General features: G+C 34.1%; 1 protein-coding gene across 9 annotated transcripts in view; it reads right to left on the bottom strand.

The window, feature by feature from the left end:
* Positions 1 to 25,559, bottom strand: part of LOC143257464 (piezo-type mechanosensitive ion channel component 1-like) — a 109,734-nt gene that overhangs the window by 13,717 nt on the left and 70,458 nt on the right. For 5 of the 9 annotated variants that reach the window (XM_076516162.1, XM_076516169.1, XM_076516205.1 and 2 more), the window contains exons 1-3: positions 20,245 to 20,411; positions 19,015 to 19,097; positions 340 to 438 (exon numbers count right to left, since the gene is read on the bottom strand). In XM_076516162.1, coding sequence (XP_076372277.1) covers positions 340 to 438; positions 19,015 to 19,084 — 169 coding nt within the window. In that variant the 5' untranslated portion in view covers positions 19,085 to 19,097; positions 20,245 to 20,411. Of the gene's footprint in view, positions 1 to 339; positions 439 to 19,014; positions 19,098 to 20,244; positions 20,415 to 25,559 lie in introns of those variants that run through there. The other 4 variants (XM_076516199.1, XM_076516178.1, XM_076516216.1 and 1 more) reach the window with 2 other exon arrangements.

Raw genomic sequence — 25,559 nt, 5'->3', positions numbered from 1 at the left:
ACAGTTTTTAGACAGTTAATGTGATATGTTATGATATATAAAACTTTTATGACAGTCAACACTCGTACAGTTTTTAGACAGTTAATGTGATATGTTATGATAGATAAAACTTTTATGACAGTCAACACTTGTACAGTTTTTAAACAGTTAATGTGATATGTTATGATATATAAAACTTTTATGACAGTCAACACTTACATTATTTTGACACTCTAAGTAATATTGTGTGGTTTTTATATCTTCATGACAGTCAGTGATTTTAAAATATCACAAAATGATATTGTCTAGTTAGTACACTTCTATGAGAGTCAACTCCATCTAAAGAATCTACTTTCATACCTGAGATAATGCTGGTGGGTGAGGGACCTGGAACAACTGGAGCTATCAGCAGAAGCAGAAGGTATATGAATGACAGTGCATTGAAACGAAAAATGACAGCTGAAAACAGTTAAATATTAAAGATTAGTTGTTTACTTGAATGTCATAAAGTATTATACAGAATTTGTTGTTGATAAAATAATACTATTATCATGAAAAACATGCTTAAAATATACAATGATGTACAATAAGGCACAGTTTTATTCTGTTTTAAAAAACAAGTACTTATAACAAGGTTATCTGACAAATATATTTCACAAAACTTACTTCAAAATAATTTCTAGATATGAAAGGGAGGCAACATTCTATAACAAATTCATCTTTTTCTATGAATGTCTGAATGGCATCTGACAGGTATGTCATACACTGATAACTTAATAACAGACTCGACACTGTTCTACATTTCTAATTAAAAGGAATTTTCATAATTGAACATAGCAGATGCATTACACACTTGAGTAAACACCTCAAACATTACAATCTCAAAAATTCATACATTCAGTGGCATACACAAAAGGGTATTGGTCTAGGTAGACTTAGAAAATAGAAACAGAGAAGTAGTTAGAATTTGAAAAAAACAAGCTTTACTTTGATAGAAGCATAATGTTGATGTTTCATGTCATGTGTTCACTAACCCTGCCCCAGTATGTACTTTAATATTTTTATTTCAACATTTAGGTTGAAAAAAACAAAAAATCCCACATAGATTCCTCTACCAATCAATTCTACTGATCTACAACATTCAGATGAACGGTTCTAAGAAAGGTATAATAGTATTCTGTATTGCTTCTAAAAATATCATGTCAAAAGAGGTCATGTTTTTAATAATTCTATTAAAAAGAAAAAAAAAAAAACATATGACTACTATAGCAAAGAAAACCACATTTGTGAAAGAAGCAAACATTTATAGACCAAGCTTACTAAACAAAGTCTACAGTAATTGTTGAAAACAAACTGAAGCCACAATATGATTAGTGTCACCTATTAAACTCAGAATTATTAACAAGGTAAATTAGGTCCCATAAGGTTTTCAACAAATTACTCAACCATTTTTATATCATCATCCTTATTTGGACATGACTGTGTTATAGTCCCTAATAACATAAAAGTTATGAACAAATGTTAAATCACAAATGAAATTAATTACACTAATTACTTCTAGTGTGTTTTACACAGGAAATACGTAGTTTTTCCCTATTTTCAGTTTTTTATACTGAGTATTCTAACAGGAAAAACATAAAACAACTCAATATCACGCAATACGTGGACCGTACCAGTAGTAAAAGGAAGTGGGTGAATTAAGAGACAACCACATTAAAACTGTATGAACATTAATAGCCAATCACTAAACTATAAAAACCAGACCCAACACTCAAATAAAAGAATCTATTATCACTCCAATTATGGTATCAAAATCCAACAGACACCAAAAACCTTAAAACTGCTAACTTATACCCTAAGTCCAACAACACAAATATAAATTACAATCTTGAAAATTAAACGTCTTATCACATCCAAATCTCTCAAAGCACATTAGTATATAAACTTTGTTATATAAGTTACAAGATCCTACACTCATTTTTTATAAAATCTTACCACTATCAACACAAAATAACTTGATTTATGTTCAGCTTGTGAATACCTCATTAAAACTGTCTAATATAAACCACTTGTAACTATATTATGTATACTTTTAACAATATATATAACCTACCTTATTGTTCATCTACCTACTGATCACTTCATATTTATTTCTATAATCAAGAATGCATATCAATTCATCCATCCAAACAAATAAATATTCTAGTGTTCACTACGTCTCCATTTAGTCATATATATAATTTAAATTTTCTATCCATCTTTACAAATGTACAACTATTCTTCCATATCTTAGCACCTACAGACTGATGTTATAATGTTTCATCTGACACACGTGCTGTTCAAACATTCAGCGATCCATCTACCTATTGATCTATAATAAATCGATATATTTTATTGTGCGTTTGTTCACCTCCCATAATTGTATTTTTCTGATTCTCTGAATATGGTAGATTGTCACTATCAACTCGTTAGTGTTAATATGACTAAATCGGAAAATATTGCCTGTTCAACTTTCAGCTATGTGTATAGATTAAACAAAATTAAAAAACATGATAAAATAAAAGAACATTATCATTTCGACAAAGAAACGAAACGATCATTACTTGTTTGCATGTTGATTAATTCGTGTTACTGAATAAAATTTCACAAAATAACATACACATGTATTTCTCTGGTACTTCTGGCTCTGTCGAATTAAAAATAAAAAGTAGGCTTAACTTTCAAATCTTCATAATTAAGCAGTTTAATATGCATTTTTAAACGAATTACTCGTGGATTAAAATGTTACGGCATAATAGAACTACTTTAATAACAGATACACATGTGTATTCTTTAAAAATTGTATACATAATGCTCTATGTTCTAATTATTTTACTTTAAAATAACTTATGAATATTTCTTAATACAAACACAAAAACCTGTCCTCAGTGTTTGTTTGAAGTTAAGCGTAAAGCTACACAACAGCATATTCGTGCTCTGCCCACCATGAATATCGAAATTCGATTTCGAGCATTGTAAGCCCGTTGTTCAGGTTAACAAGTTAACACGTTATTTTAATTAAAGTGCTAATACCCATACCAGCCAACTGGAGAATACATTTTTACTTCAAGTGGGGATTCTCGTAATCACAAGTTTTGGTGTTGTATCTAAAAACTGCAATTTATTATTTATTCCTAGTCGTTGTTGTTTTCTTCGTTTTTCTGTGGCCCGGCATGGCCAGGTGGTTAAGGAATTCGACTCGTAATCTGAGGGTCGCGGGTTCGAATCCCCGTCACACTAAACATGCTCGTCCTTTCAGCCGTGGGGGCGTCATAATGTTACGGTCAATCCCACTATTCGTTGGTAAAAGAGTAGCCCAAGAGTTGGCAGTGGGTGGTGATGACTAGCTGCCTTCCCTCTAGCCCTACACTGCTAAATTAGGGACGGCTAGTGCAGATAGCCCTTGTGTAGCTTTATACGAAATTCAAAAAACAAACTAACGACCTCCATAGTTGAGATGTACAGCATATTCAAATGACTTAATTTGAGCCATTAGCCATTCATTGTGAGTCGAGTGCCCTGATCAGTAGGCCAAACCAGGTCTAAGAGTATCAGCACAGAACAAAAAGAAACGTTGCGAATACAGAATATTACTACATTACACCTTGAAACCAAGCCTCGATAATACCTCATTGATTTTATCGGCATACCACATTAATTATATTAGCCAAGATCACCATAACATTTAATATATATCACAAGTAACAGCTTTTATAGTGAGTTAGATCTGTTTTTAGAAAGGGCGTTTCGATCACTGGTGCGATAATTTTCCAACAAGTAAACTTAAAACGAAACTATAAATATATCGCTTCAGATTATTACTTTTCCCACAACGCTATGGTGGGATTTTCTTTTTTTTTAACATTTTTGGTTTGGAAATGAACAGTGCTATGACATAATTCATGCAGAAGATATGAAAGCAGTAGAAATTACGCAAATCTCTACCAAAGTCATGTATCAGGTTCGCAAAAAACAACAGCAAAAACACACAGAATACATGTTTTATTTTATCTGTATCAACACCGATACAATACTAAAGACATTCCAAATCTCTTACTGCATTCAAATATGTATTTTTAAAAAAAAAAAACGTACAATTTGAACAATGTGTGTTACTATCACATATTTTTACAGGCCTTTTACACAAAAATCGCTCTCCAGTTATAGGTTAAAATTAGTTCTATTGACAAAAGCGCCGGTATATATATATAGTTACTAAAACAGCCAGTTACAGTGATTCAAAAATAAAAAGTGTGAAAAATGTAAATACACCATTATTACAACAACAGTAAAATGAAGAGGGCGCCAAGTTTCAAAGTCAGTCATATTGAATGCATTGTGTTGTATCAATTTATAAAGGTATTTTTCTTAATTATAATACTTTTAAAATGTCATCACAGAAATATAGAACATTAGAGTTCATATTCTTATATAAACTTGATCATGATTTGAGTACGTAACTGTACCTTTAAAGCTATTTATCTTGTTGATTTAGAGTTATTCCATAACCAAGTCGGACTAATCTCAAATGTTTTTTTTTGTAGTTTCAAAACAACGTATCGACTCTTTTACGATCTTCGTTACTGATATATCAAATGATTATCATATAAAAACTTTTCATCAGTAAATGACAAAACCTTAAATAGTATACACATTTAATTTTTTGCTAGACGTTTTTTCTTAAATAAAATGATTTAATTACATATAAATCATTATTCAGGTCTATTGAAAAATGGTACAACTAAAATTGGTTTTCAATTCTAGGCTTTTTCGCTACCAGACTTGTTGTCAGCATTTATTTCAACGGTTTAATTTTCAACTGACATCATACTTAGAGATGCTTTTGTTTTCGACTAAAATGCGGAAAACGAGATCTAAGTTTATTTACTGTTTTGTAAATTTTTATGACCTTGGTTAAAATTTTCTAACATATTCCTGACACCATAACGATCAAACTTTACCCAAGGCCTATTATCTTCTGTGATGACAGGCGAAAACACAGTTTCATTGGACTTACGAATAACGCCTTGAGCAGCTGGTAGGCTTAATCAATTTTTGTTAATTTAATAACAGTAAAAATTACACCCAGTGCTTACTAATACCAGAAATAAACGTTTATTTCTAGTATTACTATACACTGAAGAAATTAAATATCCAGTGCTTGTTTTCTTTAAAATTATGGCGCAAATTTATGTACAATTCACAAACAGGAATAGCTGTGAAAACTGAAGAGGTAACGCGAATTATCAAACACTATCTTCCTTTCGTTTTTGAGATGGAGTGGAAATATAATCCATGCTTTGTTTGTTTGTAGTTGAGCATCTAGTTACACAATGGGCTATCTGTGCTGTGCCTACTACGGGTATCAAAACACGGATTCTAGTGTTATAAATCCGCAGACCTTTTTTTTTCTCACAACCTCAAGGTAAGCTTAAAATTTAAATAAATTTCGAATAGTTTATTTCATTATTTATAGTCTTAGACATTATTACCTTTCATCATTATCAATTAGCTGTAAGTGTGCCAACACGAGTTTTTCTCTGAATTAGGCCTATAGCGTCAACAGTTTTTGTAAATTTACAAACTTGTCCTAAAATTTGCGTAGGCCTAGAATCTACTATTCTACAATTTATAATAATCTAACAAACAAAAGCAGATTACAGCAAAGATACCAAACTAGTGGCCAATAATTTTCATTTATTTATTATCAAAGCTCATTTATGAAGGATAATTACCGTTGATACTTAATATGAAATAGTAACAGCTTACATAATAAACCCATAAACCATTCCCTTAGACCTATTCGATGGATCAATCCGCAATAAATTAATTGAAGGAAAGCCAGCTACAAAATAGAATTAGGGTACCTTGTGCGCGGTGACAAAAAAAAAAAAAAAAAAAAATCCACCACCAAATCTACTAGTAATAAACTTAAATTGCTACTCGCAGTAAAAAGTCTCGCTGTCCATTGACATATAACTTTAGCCTTAAAATATTAAATCAAACTTCAAGGAGCTTTGCTCCGGTTCGGATGAAAGTAAACACAAACATATAATAACAGCGTTGCATTAGCAGACGATTTTGTGCTAGTTAGTAGACGACGCTAGAAATTGTGGGAATTTCAGCATTTTGTTGAAGTTTCGATTTCCATCTATTTTTGTTAAGAAAATTTCAACCGGTCGCTGCCATAATTGTTTTACCATTTTGAACTTAGCCGTTGTAAGATGTATGAATTCAACGTTGTGAATTTTGATTTAAAAATATTCTTAAGATCTCGAAGCCGCGCTGAAAGGAAATAAAAAATGGCACAGACCACGATGGCCAAGAAATCCAACTCTGGTTTGTGTAAAAATTTGTAATGGCCTTTGCGTCTACCCGTAGGACGAAATACCTCGTTCATTAAAATAAGATTAATGTTTAAACTATGTCCAAACAGGTTTTTATAAGAATCATAATGACATAATGTATAAAATAATGAATGAAACACAATAAAGAGCCAGTATCATAGATTATACATAATATAAAGTTTATAGCAGTACGACATCTTATATGGATAAAAATAAATATATGTGCGTATTTTTAGTTTTCCCAACTTTAAAGGAACATTTTCAAACTTTTTAGGAAACCTGAGATAGTAAAATAGTGTGATTGTATGTCCGTAGCAATATATTTTGTTAAGACTGTTAACTTTGGTTATTAACTACAATGAAATTTAACACATCAAACTACACAACAAGATATCTGTGTTCTACCCACCACGGGTATCAAAACCCGATTGTTGGCGCCTTAATTTTGCAGACTTAACACTGAACCACTGGATAAAGAAATGTTAAAATTATTGAAAGAAACTACAAATACCTGCACTGGAACAGTAGTGTAAGATACGTAAAAGAAGCGATGGATATAACACTGAAACTTTAGTCAACGTGCGTTTTTGAAAAGATTTAAGTTAAAAAGTTATGGTAGCAAAGTAAAGAAAACGTAGGAGTGAAAACGTGAATGATGTTGAAAAGAAATAATTTTGTGCAAGTTTTCTCTTATATTCTAGGCAGAACAAGAGATAAAGGTATTGTTAAACGTGCAGGCCTGTCTTTGACTGATGAAAATCCATATTTTTTTAAAGAAATTTACCAATTACCTGTAAATAGAAAAAACAACATGACATGGTCTATTTTGATTTTTGTTTTGGATTAAGAGTTTCCAATGACCTTGTCAGTTTTACGATATATCTTTACACCGTACTCCACAAGCTGAACGGAAGTAGTTATTACAAGTAAAACAAGTGCTTGTAGTGGCAAAGGATAAGGGAGTTTGAAACAATTGAAATGCAAACATGCTTCATGGTTTAACAACTTCTAGTAGTTAATAACTTGATATATTAGTTATTAAGTGTACTATAGAATCTGAACAAGGTAGTTTATTAGCTGCAAAACATGTCGTTTCTTGTTATACACTATGTTACACGACGTAAATTGTAAATGACTCAGTCACTGAATACGTCAGTCCTAAGGACGTAAATTAACACTAATTATTGTGATTTCTTTTGTACTGTGACTTTACAAAGTTCATGTAGCGTCACGAAATAGCGAAGATTCTAGTTTTGTGATATACAAACGTTTAAGAAAAAATAATCTGACAAAACAAAAGACCTGCACGTTTTATCTTCTGATACATATTGTTTCGAAAGACACAGCTAATAATACAAGCAGTCCACGGTTAAAAATCTACAACCACAGCTGTTAATGAATACGTTTGTTACGTCATCTCTTTGATGTTGTCCAACTATAATGCTTGCGCCCTCTACAACATTCACCCATCGATTAACATTACAGTTTTTTGCAGCAAATAAGAGAAAAGAAAAGGAATGAAATATGATTTGATGATATTTACATAGAGAACATCAACTGTAAATGTGACCGCACATTTATAAGATTTATAAGACTACTGCAGATTGTCGTAATCTAACAGAAATGTCATGTGAAATGGCATTCAGATGTCAACAGTATCATTAACATTTCAAATTTCAGTATCAAGCAAGACTAGTATACGTTAAATAATATTAGGTGAAACCAATTTTACCTGGTTCATTCCCCACAAAAGCTAATTCTGGTTTCACAAAACTTTTACCTACTACCATGTTTACTACTTGTGTTATGGTAAATAATCCAATCTCATCGATTCTTTATCTGCAACCTGAAGTAAACACGAATCTTAATAATTCTATTGCATTATTGTATGATGTTAATAATTCTATGATATTATGGTACGATATTAATAATTATATGATATTATATTAATAATTATATGATATTATAGTACGATATTTATAATTATATGATATTATATTGATAATTATATGATATTAATAATTATATGATATTAATAATTATATGATATTATAGTACGATATTTATAATTATATGATAGTATAGTATAATATTAATGATTATATGATAGTATAGTATAATATTAATGATTGTATGATATTATACTGTGATTTTAATAATTCTATAACGTTGTAGTAAGATCTCAATTGCCGGTCTGTCACAACCATCTTGCCGCGTGGTGAGATTTTATGACAACAAATAAACAAAAAACCAAACAATATTCATACATAAATCATGATGGTTTATTTCTTTCTACTTGGATTTCAATGGGTCAGAATTTGCTGAGGTTAACTATGCAAAACCATCAAAAGTCCAGTTCTCACACCATCACAGTTTCATAAACTGGTTTTTCTTACGTATAAATTCGCATCATAAATCTCATTATTAAATATCATAAAATTACCAGCGATTACGAGCATTTTAAAGTTCAATTTGTTCACATTTTTTTTCTAGCCAGAAAAAAGGTGCGAGAAACTAAAAGTAAATCCGTAATAGTTAAATAACGTGCTTTAAAAAAAACTAACTATACATTTGACCAAAATGCCTCCATGGCAGAGTATGAAACAGAATATAAAAAAATCAATTTCTGCTTCTTTCAGCTAAAATAGTTACTCTCTCTAATTAATACCATTCTTTACTTTCGAAACACAGCGCGTGCCCGGGAAGCTGTCACCGGGACTATTATTTAATTAATCCAAACGATGGTGGAAGATTGTGTGAGTGGCGGGAAGCCGGATTTGCTTCCTAATCTCAGTAATGACCGACAATGCTTCCCTAACAGGTACGACCAAAAACATTTTTTTAAATTACAAACGCAGCGCCCTCTCATTAATAATTTATATTTAGTAACTAGATTTTACAGATATACGTAAAGACATATTCAATATAATGTTTATAAAATCTACAAATTTCGTTAATATAAATATTTAAGTACAACCGTGTGTAGATAAACTTTTATAAAGCAAGTTCTTCCGAGTACAAAATGTCCTATCAATCGGTTCCTAAGGGTGAAGAGAACAATTTAAGCCTTGTTCAGCCAAACTATCGACTAGCAAGAAATCTACGAGGTTTTGAAAGGGTGTTAATTGACCTTGACATGTTTTAACTCGAAGGTGGAAAGCTGAGAATATAATATGTAAATTTTAATCACAAACAATTACGGCCAAGAAATAATTATGTAAAAAACTAATACGACAGAGTGATTACACACAAACGTATGGAAAGGAAGTAATAACACACTCGCTTTACGTACTCCTAGTGACATATATAGCAGAGATGGCTGATATGGCATGAAAAACTGTTACTTATAAAAACACAAGTAGTAGTAACAATGTTCTAACCCGTTTAGGTCATCATTAGGTGAAGAATGACTGAACAAGTTAGCGCTGTTACTCAGGTATTGTGTGAACAACATGATACGTATAAGGTTGTAGGGGGCGTTATATTTAGTTTTTTTGTTGTTTTTTTGGTAGTTACAAGTGTAATATCATACGTGAACACATTTAATAAAATAATTAATATAGATAATAAAAGCGTTCCTTAGTTCTGGTTTAACATCGGTTTAAGTTCTGGTATTAGAAATGCTTCTTCAAATTTTAATACGTTTTTATTATATGTATTTGAGATACAATGTAAAAAACTTAATATGGTGTACGTGTGTTAATTGAGCCTGGCGTGGCTAGGTGGTGAGGACGCTCGACTCATAATCTGAAGGTCTTAGGTTCGAATCCCCGTCACACCAAACACGCTCACGCTTTCAACTGTGGGGTGGGGGCAATATATTGTAACGGTCAGTATCATTATTCGTTGGTAAAAGAGTAGCCCAAGAGTTGGCGGTGGGTGCTGATGAGTACGTGCTGTCTCTCCAGTTTTACACTGCTAAATTAGCTATCTCGTGTCGCTTTGCGTGAAATTAAAACACAACTATAAAACACGTTATTGAGCCTGGCGTCCATTTTTCCGGTCCGTTTCTCTGATATAGAATTCGCAGAAGTATTTATCTTGTATTTATATAAACAACGTTGGTAGTTGATTTATCAGAATAATTTTTACATTGTTTAGCAATGAGTTTGGTACTTGGTTTTGAATTAAGATTTGTCATCCCTAATATAGATTTACATGAATTGGGTTCCCTGACATTATAAACCCAGTCAAATGTACAAAGTCAACTACTTGCATTTTCAATTACTTCGTTAAATACAGAAGGAAGACCCGCAAATATTATCACCTAAGTACAGACTTATTTCTACTGTCAGACTAACGTGAAAGACTTTCCGTTAGTGTCAGTATCATGAGACGTATTTCTACTATCAGGCTAGCGTGGAAGACTTTCCTTTAGTGTCAGTATAATCAGAGACGTATTTCTACTATCAGGCTAGCGTGGAAGACTTTCCTTTAGTGTCAGTATAATCAGAGACGTATTTCTACTGTCAGACTAACGTGGAAGACCTTCCTTTAGTGTCAGTATAATAAGAGACGTATTTCTACTGTCAGACTAACGTGGAAGACATTCCTTTAGTGTCAGTATAATCAGAGACGTATTTATAATGTCAGACTAACGTGGAAGGCCTTCCTTTAGTGTCAGTGTCATCAGAGACATATTTATAATGTCAGACTAACGTGGAAGACCTTCCTTTATTGTCAGTATAATCAGAAACGTATTTCTACTGTCAGACTAACGTGGAAGACTTTCGTTCATACAATGCGATTTGTTTGGATCGTTTTGCATTTCGCGCAAAGCTACACGAGAGCTATCTTCGCTAGCCGTCCTTAATTTAGCAGTGTAAGACTAGAGAGAAGGCAGCTAGTCATCACCAACCACCGCCAACTCTTGAGCTACACTTTTACCAACGAATAGTGGGATTGATCACATTAAAACGCCCTCACAGCTGAAAGAGCGAGCATGTTTGGTGTGACGGGGATTCGAGTGCCTTACCCACCTGGCCATGCCAAGGCCTTCAACAATGCGAAGAGACTTATTTTTATTAAATCCGTTCATTCCTGTGGTGTTAAGCGAACTTGAAGTCTGTACAAATATCTGTATTCCAATCAAAGCATATACATGATACACATGTACAACTGTTGGATAAATACACATGTATTGCTAACAGTTATTTACGTGTACTCACCAAGGTACATTTCTTGTTAATTTTTACACGTATATCAGTTACTCTCCTATCTGCGGCACATACTAGTACTTTCTGGTTTTGAAACAGATCGTGACATCCGCAACTTTGAAGTGACGTAATATGTATTATGATTTCATTACCAAAGCATTCACTTAACATTATTGAATTCACTTTCAATCCATAAAGCACAGTGCCAGTTTAAGTATGAATATTTTATTTTCACTGGGAGTTACTGTTAGAAATAACCGCTGGTTTTGAATATATATCACGTGTATTCGCTTTAAGCCTACTTATTTATTGGAGTTCCTTTGAAACTGTTATACATTTTATCGAGAAGTTCCGTGTATTCGAAAGTGTGGTAATTATGATAATTAGTATGGGGTGGAGAAAGCAACTTCTGATTGGTCAGTCGACTCGAATCGTGTTCAATTTCTGATTGGTCAGTCGACTCGAGTCGTGTTCAATTTTCTGATTGGTCAGTCGACTCAGAATCGTGTTCGAGGCATGCTAGTCTCTAAAACAGGCGGTGCGATATTGGATTTGGTCTAATTTTATTGAAATATATTGGAAATGTTCATTACTTGCAAGTAATTATTCACGATTCACAAATCACTGGTGCTCTATAACACATACTCACCACAGCTGTAATCATCCAGATTACACATGTAGTTATAATCGTTATAATGTTTCTTACGTGGGACTACAAGTTTATCCATTTACCGAGAAACAATTTTTATAGTTCAAGTTTAAAAAGCCTAAGGGTTTACACTAACAAAATGTTGGTCCGGCGCACACGTTACATGATTTTATACAATTAAAATAAATATCTGGCTGACAGAATGCCTACCTTTCATATATTATTGATATTAAATAATTCCTTCTCTTTACCCGCAGCAGAACGGATGGTTTTTTTTTGGGTTTTTTTCAAGTACAATCTTATAGCGCATACTTCCGTCACCTCTGGTGTGATTTGAAATCTAAATACAATTTTGCATTTAAGATGTCAAACATGTTCAACTAATGCATTTCATCATGCGCAGTGTCTCTAATCCTGCCTAAAATTAGAGGGTAGCCTGATAAATACAACCGGGTACACGCGCACACTTCGCTTGTTATTATTATAGTATAAAAATATAACCAATAAATAGAAAGGAAAACGCCTCAGAGATTAATTTTCTCTAATCCTACCTAAAATAATTTCAAATACGGCGGCTATTGAAGATTCCTTCTTGTTTCCTTTTATGGAACTGTTGATCTATGTACTTTACAAAAGTGTACCTCTTATTTTGCGTTTTAAAACGTTCTTCCAAAGTTTTGGACCAAATGTAAAAGATAAACATGTCATTAAATTACTAATTGTTAATGAAACTAATGAGACACCCTTTGTAAAATCCGGACAAATTTATTTCCTGTATGATAATTACAATGATATGTTCCACATTTTAATTTTAAAATGCCCCTCGATGGCACAGCGGCATGTCTGCGAACTCATACCGCCAGAAACCGTGGTGGGCAGAGCACAGATAGCCCATTGTGTAGCTTTGTGCCTAATTCCAAATAAATAATTAATTTTAAAATGGGCATCGCAAAAATAACAAAACGGTCAACTACACCCACAAGAACAATCACCTAAAGTTTACTCTGTTGTTGCGACATCGGTGTTTTGTCGCTGTACATGACCTGTAAAGTCTGGTTCGCTCGGATCTCTTCATCAGAATTGGTTTGTTTTGAATTAAAAATAAAAGGAAAATTTATTATGAAAAGTAGAGCTAGACAGCCAGTCAAATAAATGTCAAATAATTACGTAATTGTGTTAACTAGAAACCCGTAAAAACAAATTATAAAAAGTACGTGAACGTTGTAGGAGGCCAAATGTTTTATGTTGGCATGTCGCTACACGTAAATCACTATAGTTTCGACATACGTTTCATCACTACAACAACTGTTGTGGTGTGAACACATTTTACAAGCTGACGAAGCATGATTACAATTAACTAAACTTATCATTAGGTATTACATTACATTAAGCCTATTATTACATTACGTTAAGCCTATTATACTTTTAATATTGCATTCTTACTCTAGTCCCTCGTGGGTTTTTGAGACGTGAAAGATTTGTTTGCGTTTGAATTTTATGGAAAGTTACACGAGGGCTATCTGCGCTAGCAGTGTAAAACTAGAGGAAAGGCAGCTAGTCATCACCACCGCCGCCTATTCTTGGGCTACTCTTTTATCAACGAATAGTAGAATTGACCGTCATGTTATTACGTCCCCACGACTGAAAGGCCGAGCATGTTTTGGTATGACGGGACACAAAAGAATGGAGGATGATAATAGTATTTAAATCATACTGCCGACGACGCATTTCGCGCAATCCAGAGCTCATCAGCTGTCTGTGATAAAGCAAACACGGCACTGATGGGAACACTGTTTACACAAGACAGTTTTAACGACATTAACCGTTGTCTTGTGAATGTCTTTTACAAAACTGGTTGTTAGAATTGAGAGATTGAAGGAATGCTAATTTCAACAAAGACTCAATTTGAAACACACTATTTTACAACTACGAACTGTTTCACGACAAGTTTCAATTACCAGGTTGTCCCATAAGTAATGTCCGAAAATTTAATACAGAACGTGCATCATCATTTCTGTCTTTGTAGAAGGTTTTAATGACTAAGATATGTTGTAGGATGTGTATAAAAATGTTCAGACAAATAAAAGAAACTAACCCACTTTTTCAGATCATTAATCAAATAAATCCTTGTGAAGATGGATGTGTCTGAGGAGCACATTAGGCAAATAATGCTTTATGAGTTTAAAAAGACAATAGTGCAGCAGAAACTACATAAAACTTTCAAGGTGTTTATGGTGCGGAGTCTCTCAATGAAAGAAAATGTCGAAGGTGGTTTCAGAAGTTCAGATCAGGTCACTACAGCTTAAGTGATGCACCACGTTTAGGTCGTTCTGTTGAGTTTAATGACGACTTGTTGCTGGCTGTACTTGATGAAGATTGCGCTGTAACAGTTGAGAAACTAGCACAGAAGCTTAATTCAACCCATTCAACAGTTCACTGTCATCTGCAACAGCTTGGAAAGGTGCCAAAACTTAGAAAATGGTTCCCTCATGATTTGACAGAAGCCAACCTTAGAGCAAGAGTGGACATTTACCCTTTCTGCACTCTCCTGAACATAACTCACTTTTTTCGGACAAGTTAATGACTATAGATGAAAAGTGGACATATTATAAAAATGTTAAGCACTGCAGACAATGGATTAGTGCAGGTAACCTGGCTAGAGCACAGCCCAAAATGGCCCTCCACCCTAGGAAAGTCTTGTTAAGCGTTTGGTGGGATATTGTTGGTGTGATCCTGTTTGAGCTGCTGCCACTCAATGTAACGATTACATCAGACTTCTATTGTCAACAGTTAGAGCATTTGAATGTTGCACTAAAAGAAAAGAGGCCTGCTTTGATCAATCGTAAAGGTGTTGTATTACACCAGGATAATGCACGGCCCCATACAACAAGGATCACATCTGCAGAGATTGAAGAGCTAGACTGGGAAAAAACTTCCATATCCTCCCTATTCTCCAGACCTTGTCCCATCTGATTATCATATATGCCAAAGTATGCAGAACTATCCTGATGGAAAAAAAGAGCTTGGAACACATGAAGATGTCAAAACTACCCTCTCTATATTATTTTCCTCCAAACCCCAGGAATTGTATAGAAGTGACATTCAGAAGCTTGTGAAGGAGGAAGTAATTAATAATAATGAAACATACATTATTGATTAAATAATATTAAAAGTGTTTGAAATCCTTTCTCTTTTTCTGAACCTAAAATTGGACATCACTTAAGGGATGACCTGATATAAACACATTACCACCTCTCCAACTGATCACGTTAGTTACTGTAAGTTGTGACAACCTGTTGTATATCACTAACTTAGTAAACTGATTTTTGTTGTAACAACGTGTTCACCTTTTTTTTTTAATGTTCGAGCTTGCTTTTGTCTGGGGCAGTCAGTTTTATATCAAAAGACAGTATTAGTTACCTTTATTACTTACAAACCTATGAGGAATTTAAATTTTCTAAAAGTTACACGTGTCCAACAGTTATACATTTAAGTTGAACTTATATTTACCCATTATCAAATCAGACTAAATACAATCTATGGTTGTTGTAAACATGGTTTATCATGAGTGGATGTAACAAAAGTTATGTAAACATGACTTATCATTAATGGATGTAACAAAGTTATGTAAACATGACTTATCATGAGTGGATGTAACAAAGTTATGTAAACATGACTTATCATGAGTGGACGTGACAAAAGTTATGTAAACATGACTTATCATTAGTGGATGTAACAAAAGTTATGTAAACATGACTTATCATTAGTGGATATAACAAAAGTTAGTGTTTCTACACTGCTGTCTAAACGCTAACTTTCCGTTTTATCAAGACGAACAGGAAAAGTTCGAGTGTTTTTATTAGCAGCAAATATTTGAACGTGCAAAGCCGCTTAGCTGAATCACCACAAATAGCGACAGCACAGAGAGACTTTCCGTCCAGTTACACACAAGTACAACTAAATAGCACAAATTCTTCAGTTTCTAACAGAAAACTGAAGAAGGAGCATCGCTGGTATATCAAACACAATCCTGTAAGTTTGCACGTTACTAATAACACACGTTAACAAAATATCTGTCATTCTACTGACTTCGTACAGTAAGTTAATGATAGCAGCTCTAAAGTTTCGTATACTGATAGCTAGACGGAGATTGGATATTTCATGTTTTACACTATAACGTGATTTAATTATACTTTAGTAGTGACAATATGGCGGTTTATTGCACTACTGGCGCACATAAACTTACACGTGGGTAAATAACAACGTGGCACGTGCATGTTAATGAACGGCGTATAGGTTTACAAAGCAAATAACATATTGGACGTATTGTGATTAGAACTAGAACCGGATATTAACGAACAGAATCAACCGGATGTCAGTAAAGCGAGCCGATACATCCACAACGTCAATCCAGTACTTTTCAACCAGAAAAACTTTCTAATATAACCAGTTCATTCAGGTAACACACAAATACTGAAGGTGTTGGTACCACATCGTAATGGTTTCAAAACTAGCCGTCGTTAACGGGCGTTGTATCCCCTGGTTCCATGATACATTATGCATACTTCTACGACCCTATTTAAACTCCTGGAACCCGTACTATGTCAACCCTACATGTGTGTTGAAGGATGTCCTGTTTCTTTATGATTTAAAATTATCCACATTCTCTAGAACTCATTTGGATACATAAACTTAATTTGTAAATATATATATATAAACTGTTAAGCCTTTACGTTTATGCTAACTTGTAAGTCAATAATATTGAAATCTCTTGTGTTACAAACCAGCAATAACAGTGTTAGTTTGTTTTAAAACAGCAAAGACAGTACTTCTCAGGTTGTAATCTGTCTTAAGTCTGTTTTAAAACAACAATGACAGTACTTCTTAGGTTATAATCTATCTTAAGTCTGTTTTAAAACAATAGTGACAGTACTTCTCAGGTTGTAATCTGTCTTAAGTCTGTTTTAAAACAACAATGACAGTACTTCTCAGGTTGTAATCTGTCTTAAGTCTGTTTTAAAACAACAATGACAGTACTTCTTAGGTTATAATCTATCTTAAGTCTGTTTTAAAACAATAGTGACAGTACTTCTCAGGTTGTAATCTATCTTATGTCTGTTTTAAAACAACAATGACAGTACTTCTCAGGTTGTAATCTATCTTAAGTCTGTTTTAAAACAATAGTGACAGTACTTCTCAGGTTGTAATCTATCTTAAGTCTGTTTTAAAACAATAGTGACAGTACTTCTTAGGTTGTAATCTATCTTAAGTCTGTTTTAAAACAACAGAGACAATACTTCTCAGGTTGTAATCTATCTTAAGTCTGTTTTAAAACAACAGAGACAGTACTTCTCAGGTTGTAATCTATCTTAAGTCTGTTTTAAAATAGCAATGACAGTACTTCTCAGGTTGTAATCTATCTTAAGTCTGTTTTAAAATAGCAATGACAGTACTTCTCAGGTTGTAATCTATCTTCAGGTAAATAAAGATTTAACAATACTTTCTTAATGAGTCAGCTATATTAATATAATATTACATTATTTGAAACGTATTTGTTGATGTTATGACACTAATATGTGTGTCACAAATATATGAAATACCAAAATATTTTACACACCAATCCTTACGGGTAGTTTTGGCGAATAGAAAATTCCAAATATTTTATATGTTTTGTGGACAACTTAGGATTATACAAATCAGCACACAAGGAGAGTACGGATACATCATTTTCTCACCAGCCAACAAACCAGTATAGTATGTACGGCCACATGTTTCTAAACATGTACGAAATACTATTTATAAAGATGAGCTTGTTTTACACGCGTCTCACTGAGCAAAGACAACTTAGCGTTTTCCTCAAATTTCAAAATATTTATTTACGTTATAAACAACTTATTTCGAAGTTGGATTATATTACTGCTATGCGTAACAAAAGGTTAGAGTTAGGTAATCCATTTGTAGTGACGATATTAGATGGCAGCATGTTTATTGGTTTCCGTTTTCTTATTTATAAGTCTCCAGTGAGACAAAGATAACTCTTCTGATTTACAACGCTAAAACCAAAGGTTCAGTTCTTGGTGAAAACAGCAGATAGCCTGATATTGCTGTGCTATAAGAAAACACACATGCGCACACTTCTCTGTGTATTCACACATACAGTTAACGGCGCAATGTAGACCGACTCGTACAGTTGACGGTGTAATGTAGACCGACTCGTACAGTTAACGATGTAATGTAGACCGACTCGTACAGTTAACAGTGTAGTGTAGACCGACTCGTACAGTTAACAGTGTAGTGTAGACCGACTCGTACAGTTAACAGTGTAGTGTAGACCGACTCGTACAGTTAACGATGTAATGTAGACCGACTCGTACAGTAAACAGTGTAATGTAGACCAACTCGTACAGTTAACAGTGTAATGTAGACCAACTCGTACAGTTCACAGTGTAATGTAGACCAACTCGTACAGTTCACAGTGTAATGTAGACCAACTCGTACAGTTAACAGTGTAATCTAGACCAACTCGTACAGTTAACAGTGTAATGTAAACCAACTCGTACAGTTAACAGTGTAATCTAGACCAACTCGTACAGTTAACAGTGTAATCTAGACCAACTCGTACAGTTAACAACATACAATGCGTTACGTTAAAACTATGGAGGAACCTTTAGTTTTCTTGTTCATTCTTATGTATCAAGCATGTTCGCGACATCACTAAAGCTAATGATGACACCTGACAGGAAACCGCCAACCATTAGCTTTCAAAGTAGTTATAAATGAGTCATTCCTATTGGCAGTTCTACAAATATCAATCACTGTCAGTGAGAGAAAAGTATTTTCTTACCTGCTAGTAGCACAAGGGGTAGCACCACACGAAAAGACAGGAGGAAACTATGGAATTCACCATGTTGCATACCGAAGGAGAACCTGGAACAAACGATAAAATAATAAATACAAACTATGGAATTCATCATGTTGCATAGCGAAGGAGAACCTGGAACAAACGATAAAATAATAAATACAAACTATGGAATTCACCATGTTGCATAGCGAAGGAGAACCTGGAACAAACGATAAAATAATAAATACAAACTATGGAATTCACCATGTTGCATAGTGAAGGAGAAAGTGGAACAAAGATAAAATAATAAATACAAACTATGGAATTCACCATGTTGCATAGCGAAGGAGAACCTGGAACAAACGATAAAATAATAAATATTAATAAAGAGGAAAATGTTTGTGTAATATTATGGATTACTGTTGTGTGGAATGTCTTCCGTAAAATTATGAAGCTATGTAAACAATTCCTGAATACATGCTCCGGTTGTTTAGCTGTTGTTTCGTTCAGAAGTTAAACCACGTGAGATAACTACAACTCAAGTGTACATTACACCTGATTAAAAGGTGACACGTGTGTTGATTTTGTTGAAATAGATTGACACATAGTTATGAACCTTGACGACTTTATGGAGCAGCAGGATCATGTGGAGACTCACTAGGGTGTGTAATAAATCGTTTGTTTGCTTTGATTTCAGTGTCGTGTTCATCGAAAACAATCGTTTGGCTGTCCCAGGTTTCCAGCCCCACAATAAACGAACCCATTAGAAGGCCAGCTATGCTCTGAAAGCACGTGCCAGTTGTGCTAGTTTGTTAATTGTTAAGCGCTGAGCTAGGCAGTGGGCTGACTGCACTGTGCCACTGCAGGTATCGAGTTCCGATTTTTCGAGTTATTAACAGTGCTAACATTGACTATCTTAAGTCGTTCGTGAACCATTAAAATATGTTTGTAATATATAAAAATATACTTTCAAATTAGTATCACAAGGTCTACTTATCAGTTACAAATATTAGACTCAATAGATCATGATAAATTAAGCCTAATAAAAGTTACATTACCTAATCACAAACCATTCGTATTTTTTATTTGATGCCTCTATTCTCAATAAAGTAAGTGATTTATATTCGTACAGTCATTTGGTTAGCTGGTAACAAATATGAAAGTAACTAGGTTTGTTACTGAGCTTATCACGTTTCACTAACAAACGACAACTGATAAAACCTTCAAACTTACGGTTTGCTCTTGTCCTGCCATACAATCAATTCTCTTTGCAAACATGATTTGTATACAGCGTCGATTTGCGAGTCTCGCGCTGTACCAACACTTATCACAACGCACGAGATGCCAGCCCAGCCTACTAACCACTACATCTGGCATATGACGAGTGTGTGTGTGTACTCAAGTAATCATGTGCACGAACCAATCTCCGTTCTCCCATTGGCAGCCCGATAGTGTACTCGCATCTGAACCATTGTAAAGGAAGAAAGGCACGGCCATGCTGGTTAATTAATAGTTCCATATAGAAAGGCACGGCCATGTTGTTCAATTAATAGTTCCATGTAGAAAGGCACGGCCATGTTGTTTAATTAATAGTTCCATGTAGAAAGGCACGGCCATATTTTTAAATTAATAGTTCCATGTAGAAAGGCACGGACATGTTGTTCAATTAATAGTTCCATGTAGAAAGGCACGGCCATGTTGTTCAATTAATAGTTCCTAGTAGAAAGGCACGGCCATGTTGTTTAATTAATAGTTCCTTGTAGAACGGCACGGCCATGTTGTTTAATTAATAGTTCCTTGTAGAAAGGCACGGCCATGTTGTTTAATTAATAGTTCCTTGTAGAAAGGCACGGCTATGTTGTTTAATTAATAGTTCCATGTTTATGTAGCCCGGCATGGCCAAGCGGTTAAGGCACTCGACTCGTAATCTGAGGGTCTCGAATTCGAATCTCCGTCAAAGCAAACATGCTCACCCTTTCAGCCGTGGGAGCGTTATTATGTGATGATCAATCCTGCTATTCGTTGGTAAAATAGTAGCCCAACAGTTGGCGGTGGGTAGCTTCCTTTCCTTTTGTCTTACACTGCTAAATTAGGGAGAAGAGCGTAGGTGGCCCTCGTGTAGCTTTGCCTGAAAATTCTAAACAGACAATGTTTGTGTATTATAGTCGAAATTTATGAAGCGTGTCTCTCGTTTTGAAAGTTCAATAACCCGAAAATTTATATATTGCTGTTGTTATCAGTACCCTAGTGGGAACAATGTGAACTACGAGTTAGAATCGGTGTGTCAATAAAAGATATTTTGAAACAAAATCTGCTGCTACACTTTTCAACTCACCTCGGTGAAGCGCTACACAGAATCATCTAGTTTCCAATATAACAACTAATCCGTTAAAGCAAAACACGTTAAACTGTTAAAACGTATTGTTTTGTTGCTACTACTGTTACCAAGTATTGTTTAATTAAACAGTTACAGTAATTTCACAATATGAAACACGGATCAGGTTTGGAAAAGTTAAATGAACTGTCGCTGTCAGTTGTGGTTAATTGAAATTAGAACCTATCTCACAACTAACACGTTTGAATCGATTATCTAAATGTTTAAAACTTCTTGTACAACTTGCTGTGTATCTTATTAAGGGTATAGTTTTAAATATAATATGAAAAACAGCTTGTCCTATCGTACGATACTAAATTTATCATTATTTCTTAGAAAACATATCTCTGGTGTCTACCGATATAATCTAAAATTGGTAGATGGTATTGCTGACAGAGGTAACGCATGCGCAGTACTCTTGCCACACAAACAGCCTTTTCGTATAAAATAATCTTAACACAGCAGAGAATCTGTAATAAAGTTTAATAAACAAAAACAATGTAGTCATTGTCATATTCAGCGGTCCATACGAATTTATTTACCTTTGTTGTCTCTGTTACATACTAATTATTAATTACTGTGTATCTCTACACTTCAGCTGTTGGTAAGTACGTCATTTGATGGAATGAGCAAGGATTCGAACCTGGGTCTTCTTGACATAACTGTAGGCGTGCTGTTAAAAGTTAATACCTGATCGCCACATTATTAATGATGGTTTCTGGAACTACTTAGGAAAGCGTAGGTTTAAATCGCAAGCAGACATGGACTTATAAAAGCAATGGAGCATTACTATACTAATAATCACTAGATGTAAACGTGGGTTTATATAATGCAGGAACATAGATTCATCACACTCATACACTCTTACAGTAAATTAAAGTGGTTCCGGTGTAAGTTAAGTGTGAGAAGGAAAGATTCAGAGTATATATAAATAATGTGAAAGGTAGAGGGCGTACATTATTATGTGCACAGCAGAGAGCCCCGGTCTATTAGTTCTACAGGTACTGTTTACCGACTTGACTGGAGTTAAGTTGTCATCCTGGATAGCGGTATTGCATGTTGCCTGGGGATTTTATCGCTCATTTTGACCACCCTCTTACTGTCCAATTTGCAACATCGTGAGAATACGTGAGGGGTTCTTTCGTTCGTGAAATCCATTTTGAAGTTTTTAATCTAACTCTATCTGTATATGTTAGTTATTTGCATATGACGTCATTGAAACGATCGATTTGTATTCTCGGGGTGTCTTTTTACATTTATTGTTTTGTTAAACAGCTTAATAATCCGTCACTTCGTACATACAAAGGTTGGGCGGTTCAAGTTAAAACTATTCTAGACCATCACTACGTCGTTACAGTCTGTGTCACCACGTCCGGTTATGTTCCTTGTAACGACAGACATCTTGACAGTAGCATTGCAACTTAGTTTCTATTACAAAAGCCTCTTCGTGTGGTTGTCATGCCCAAAACACACTTCTCCCAACTCCACTTAGTGTATGAGAAAAATGTTTTCCAATACCTGTTTCAACAGTTCAATCACAAATAACTCCATCGGTGCTGTGTCCAGTACGTTGATCTGAATGTTTTCGTAAGGTATAGCATGAATAACTCTTATTTTCTAGCTGCTTGTCATGCTACAGTTGTGGTGGAAGTAACTTGTGTTTACAGAGAGAAATCTTTGTTGATTCTGTTAAAGAAATAGGTTTCTCATTTTTCTTGGAGAAAAGTACCCCATGCACCCTGCAGATGTCCATTAAAAAAAAATGATACAAATATATGAATACATAAAAAATCAACGGATAAAACACTGACGTTTACAACTACTGTCAAAATAACGAGGCATACCAATTATGAAATTATTTGAACATTTTAAACACGAACTAGCACGTAGAGTCTGTTATATTAAGTAATATGCTCCTGTTAAACTCAAGTTGTTGTATCAGCTATGTTTACGTTCCTTCTTGGAAACTAACTGGTTTTATCTGACACATAGATTGTAGACATGCTGAATCCAACCTTGGACACTAATTGGTTTTATCTAACACGTAGTTTGTAGACGTGCTGAATCAAACCTTGGAAACTAATTGGTTTTATCTAACACATAGTTTGTAGACGTGCTGAATCAAACCTTGAAACTAACTGGTTTTATCTCAGGTAACAGAAATCTAACACAAATTAATCTGGTGGTAAACTTTCATAACTAAATAAAACACAATGATATCTGTTAACAATGAAATATCTTCAGGTAGACAACTGGAATTATTGAAAAACACATTATAGTGACAGAAAAACAACCATACTAATGTCAAAACACTAGGCTTTAAAACAATAATACACTATATATAACTTACCTTCCATGATTGTCTTTGGCTATGTATAAAGTGCTCTTTCATACCTTTACATATTTCTGTTGTTGACAAGCTAAGACTAATATAAATCATCCAAGCTATACTTAACTTAAAGATATTGGGATAATATGCTTAAACAATATGAACTAGACATCAGCTGTTAACACCTGTCACATCAAAACAAGACAACAGCCAGTAACCTGTGATAGTGCTAGAGCCCAACAGCTAGTAATCTGCAATGGTAATATAAGCCAACAGCTAGTAATCTGCAATGGTAATATAAGCCAACAGCTAGTAATCTGCGATGGTAATATAAGCCAACAGCTAGTAATCTGCGACTGTAATATAAGCCAACAGCTAGTAATCTGCGATGGTAATATAAGCCAACAGCTAGTAATCTGCGATGGTAATATAAAAGCCAACAGCTTGTAATCTGCGATGGTAATATAAGCCAACAGCTAGTAATCTGCAATGGTAATATAAGCCAACAGCTAGTAATCTGCAATTGTGATATAAGCCAACAGCTAGTAATCTGCGATGATAATATAAGCCAACAGCTTGTAATCTGCGATGGTAATATAAGCCAACAGCTTGTAATCTGCGATGGTAATATAAAAGCCAACAGCTTGTAATCTGTGATGGTAATATAAGCGAACAGTTTGTAATCTGTGATTGTAATACAACCCAACAGAGAGTATGGTAAATTATTATTTCTTTATTGTTACTCGTATCGATTGTAATATTTAATATAAGTAATTGTTTTACTTTTTAGTTTACTTTTATTATCCATTTATCATATCGATTGTTTTTCAAAGTTAGCTCATATGTATTTACGACCAATCTAAAAGTCCCTAAGCTGGCCAATTCTCATGAGATGTTATCGGGATTATGACTAAAAATATCATTTACAGTAATGTGCAGTGGAACAATGCTTTATACAGTTTATGACCAAGAATGCCAGAAAAGTAAACTTAGTTACCTATAATCATTAGTAAACCGATTTGTTTAGCTTTTCTTTAATTTGGTAGCCTTCTCTGATCAGATGTTAATATTAACTTATTTTCGTGTATAATTAAAAGTATAAAAACTGGAATTTAACAAGCAAGAATTTGGCTATTTTTGTTATAATATGAACAATGGGAAAAAGAATTTTATAATGTATTTACTTGATACTTTACAAACTGAGAAAATGTAAGTTTAAATTTGTTATACACACGTACAAGTTTAGGACAACAAGGTTCACAAAGTTAGCCCTTATCATTCATACACTTATCAAGCCTTTTCTTAAACTCATTTAAATTCACTGCCTTCACAATATCAAAAGGTAACCCACTCCAGAAGACAACCAGCCTGTTAGAAAAATAAAACTGTCTCAGTTGAAAATGACTTCTACCCTGCCCAAATGTCTGTTTGTGTCCCCTGGTCCTACTGTTCTCTTGGTTAAAAAGATGATGTATCAGCACAATCAGTTTCTGTTAAAATCAACACCTCAATCAGATACTCTCTAACTCTTCTCTGATTCAGGAGTAAAAGAGTTTCAAAGATCTAAACCTCTCCTCATATAATAACTCTCTCAATCCCAGACATCATTCTATAAACCCTCCTCTGAACCCTTTCCAACAATTCAATACCCTTCCTGAGGTAAGGAGCCCCAAACTGAACACACTACTGAAAATGTGGTCTAACCAGCTTTCTACAAACTGACATTATAACCTATTTAGACTTTTATTCAATATTTCTGTAGATACAACATAAAGTTGTACTTGTACCATACCATATGCCTAGAACTTCCTCTAAGTTATATTGTCACTGTATTTGTGTCATAAG

The sequence above is a fragment of the Tachypleus tridentatus genome, chromosome 1 (genome assembly GCF_004210375.1).
Source record: "Tachypleus tridentatus isolate NWPU-2018 chromosome 1, ASM421037v1, whole genome shotgun sequence".
Classification (NCBI taxonomy): Eukaryota; Metazoa; Arthropoda; class Merostomata; order Xiphosura; family Limulidae; genus Tachypleus; species Tachypleus tridentatus.
Note: the sequence above shows the minus strand (reverse complement) of the source record. Positions and strands in the feature narration are given on the sequence as shown.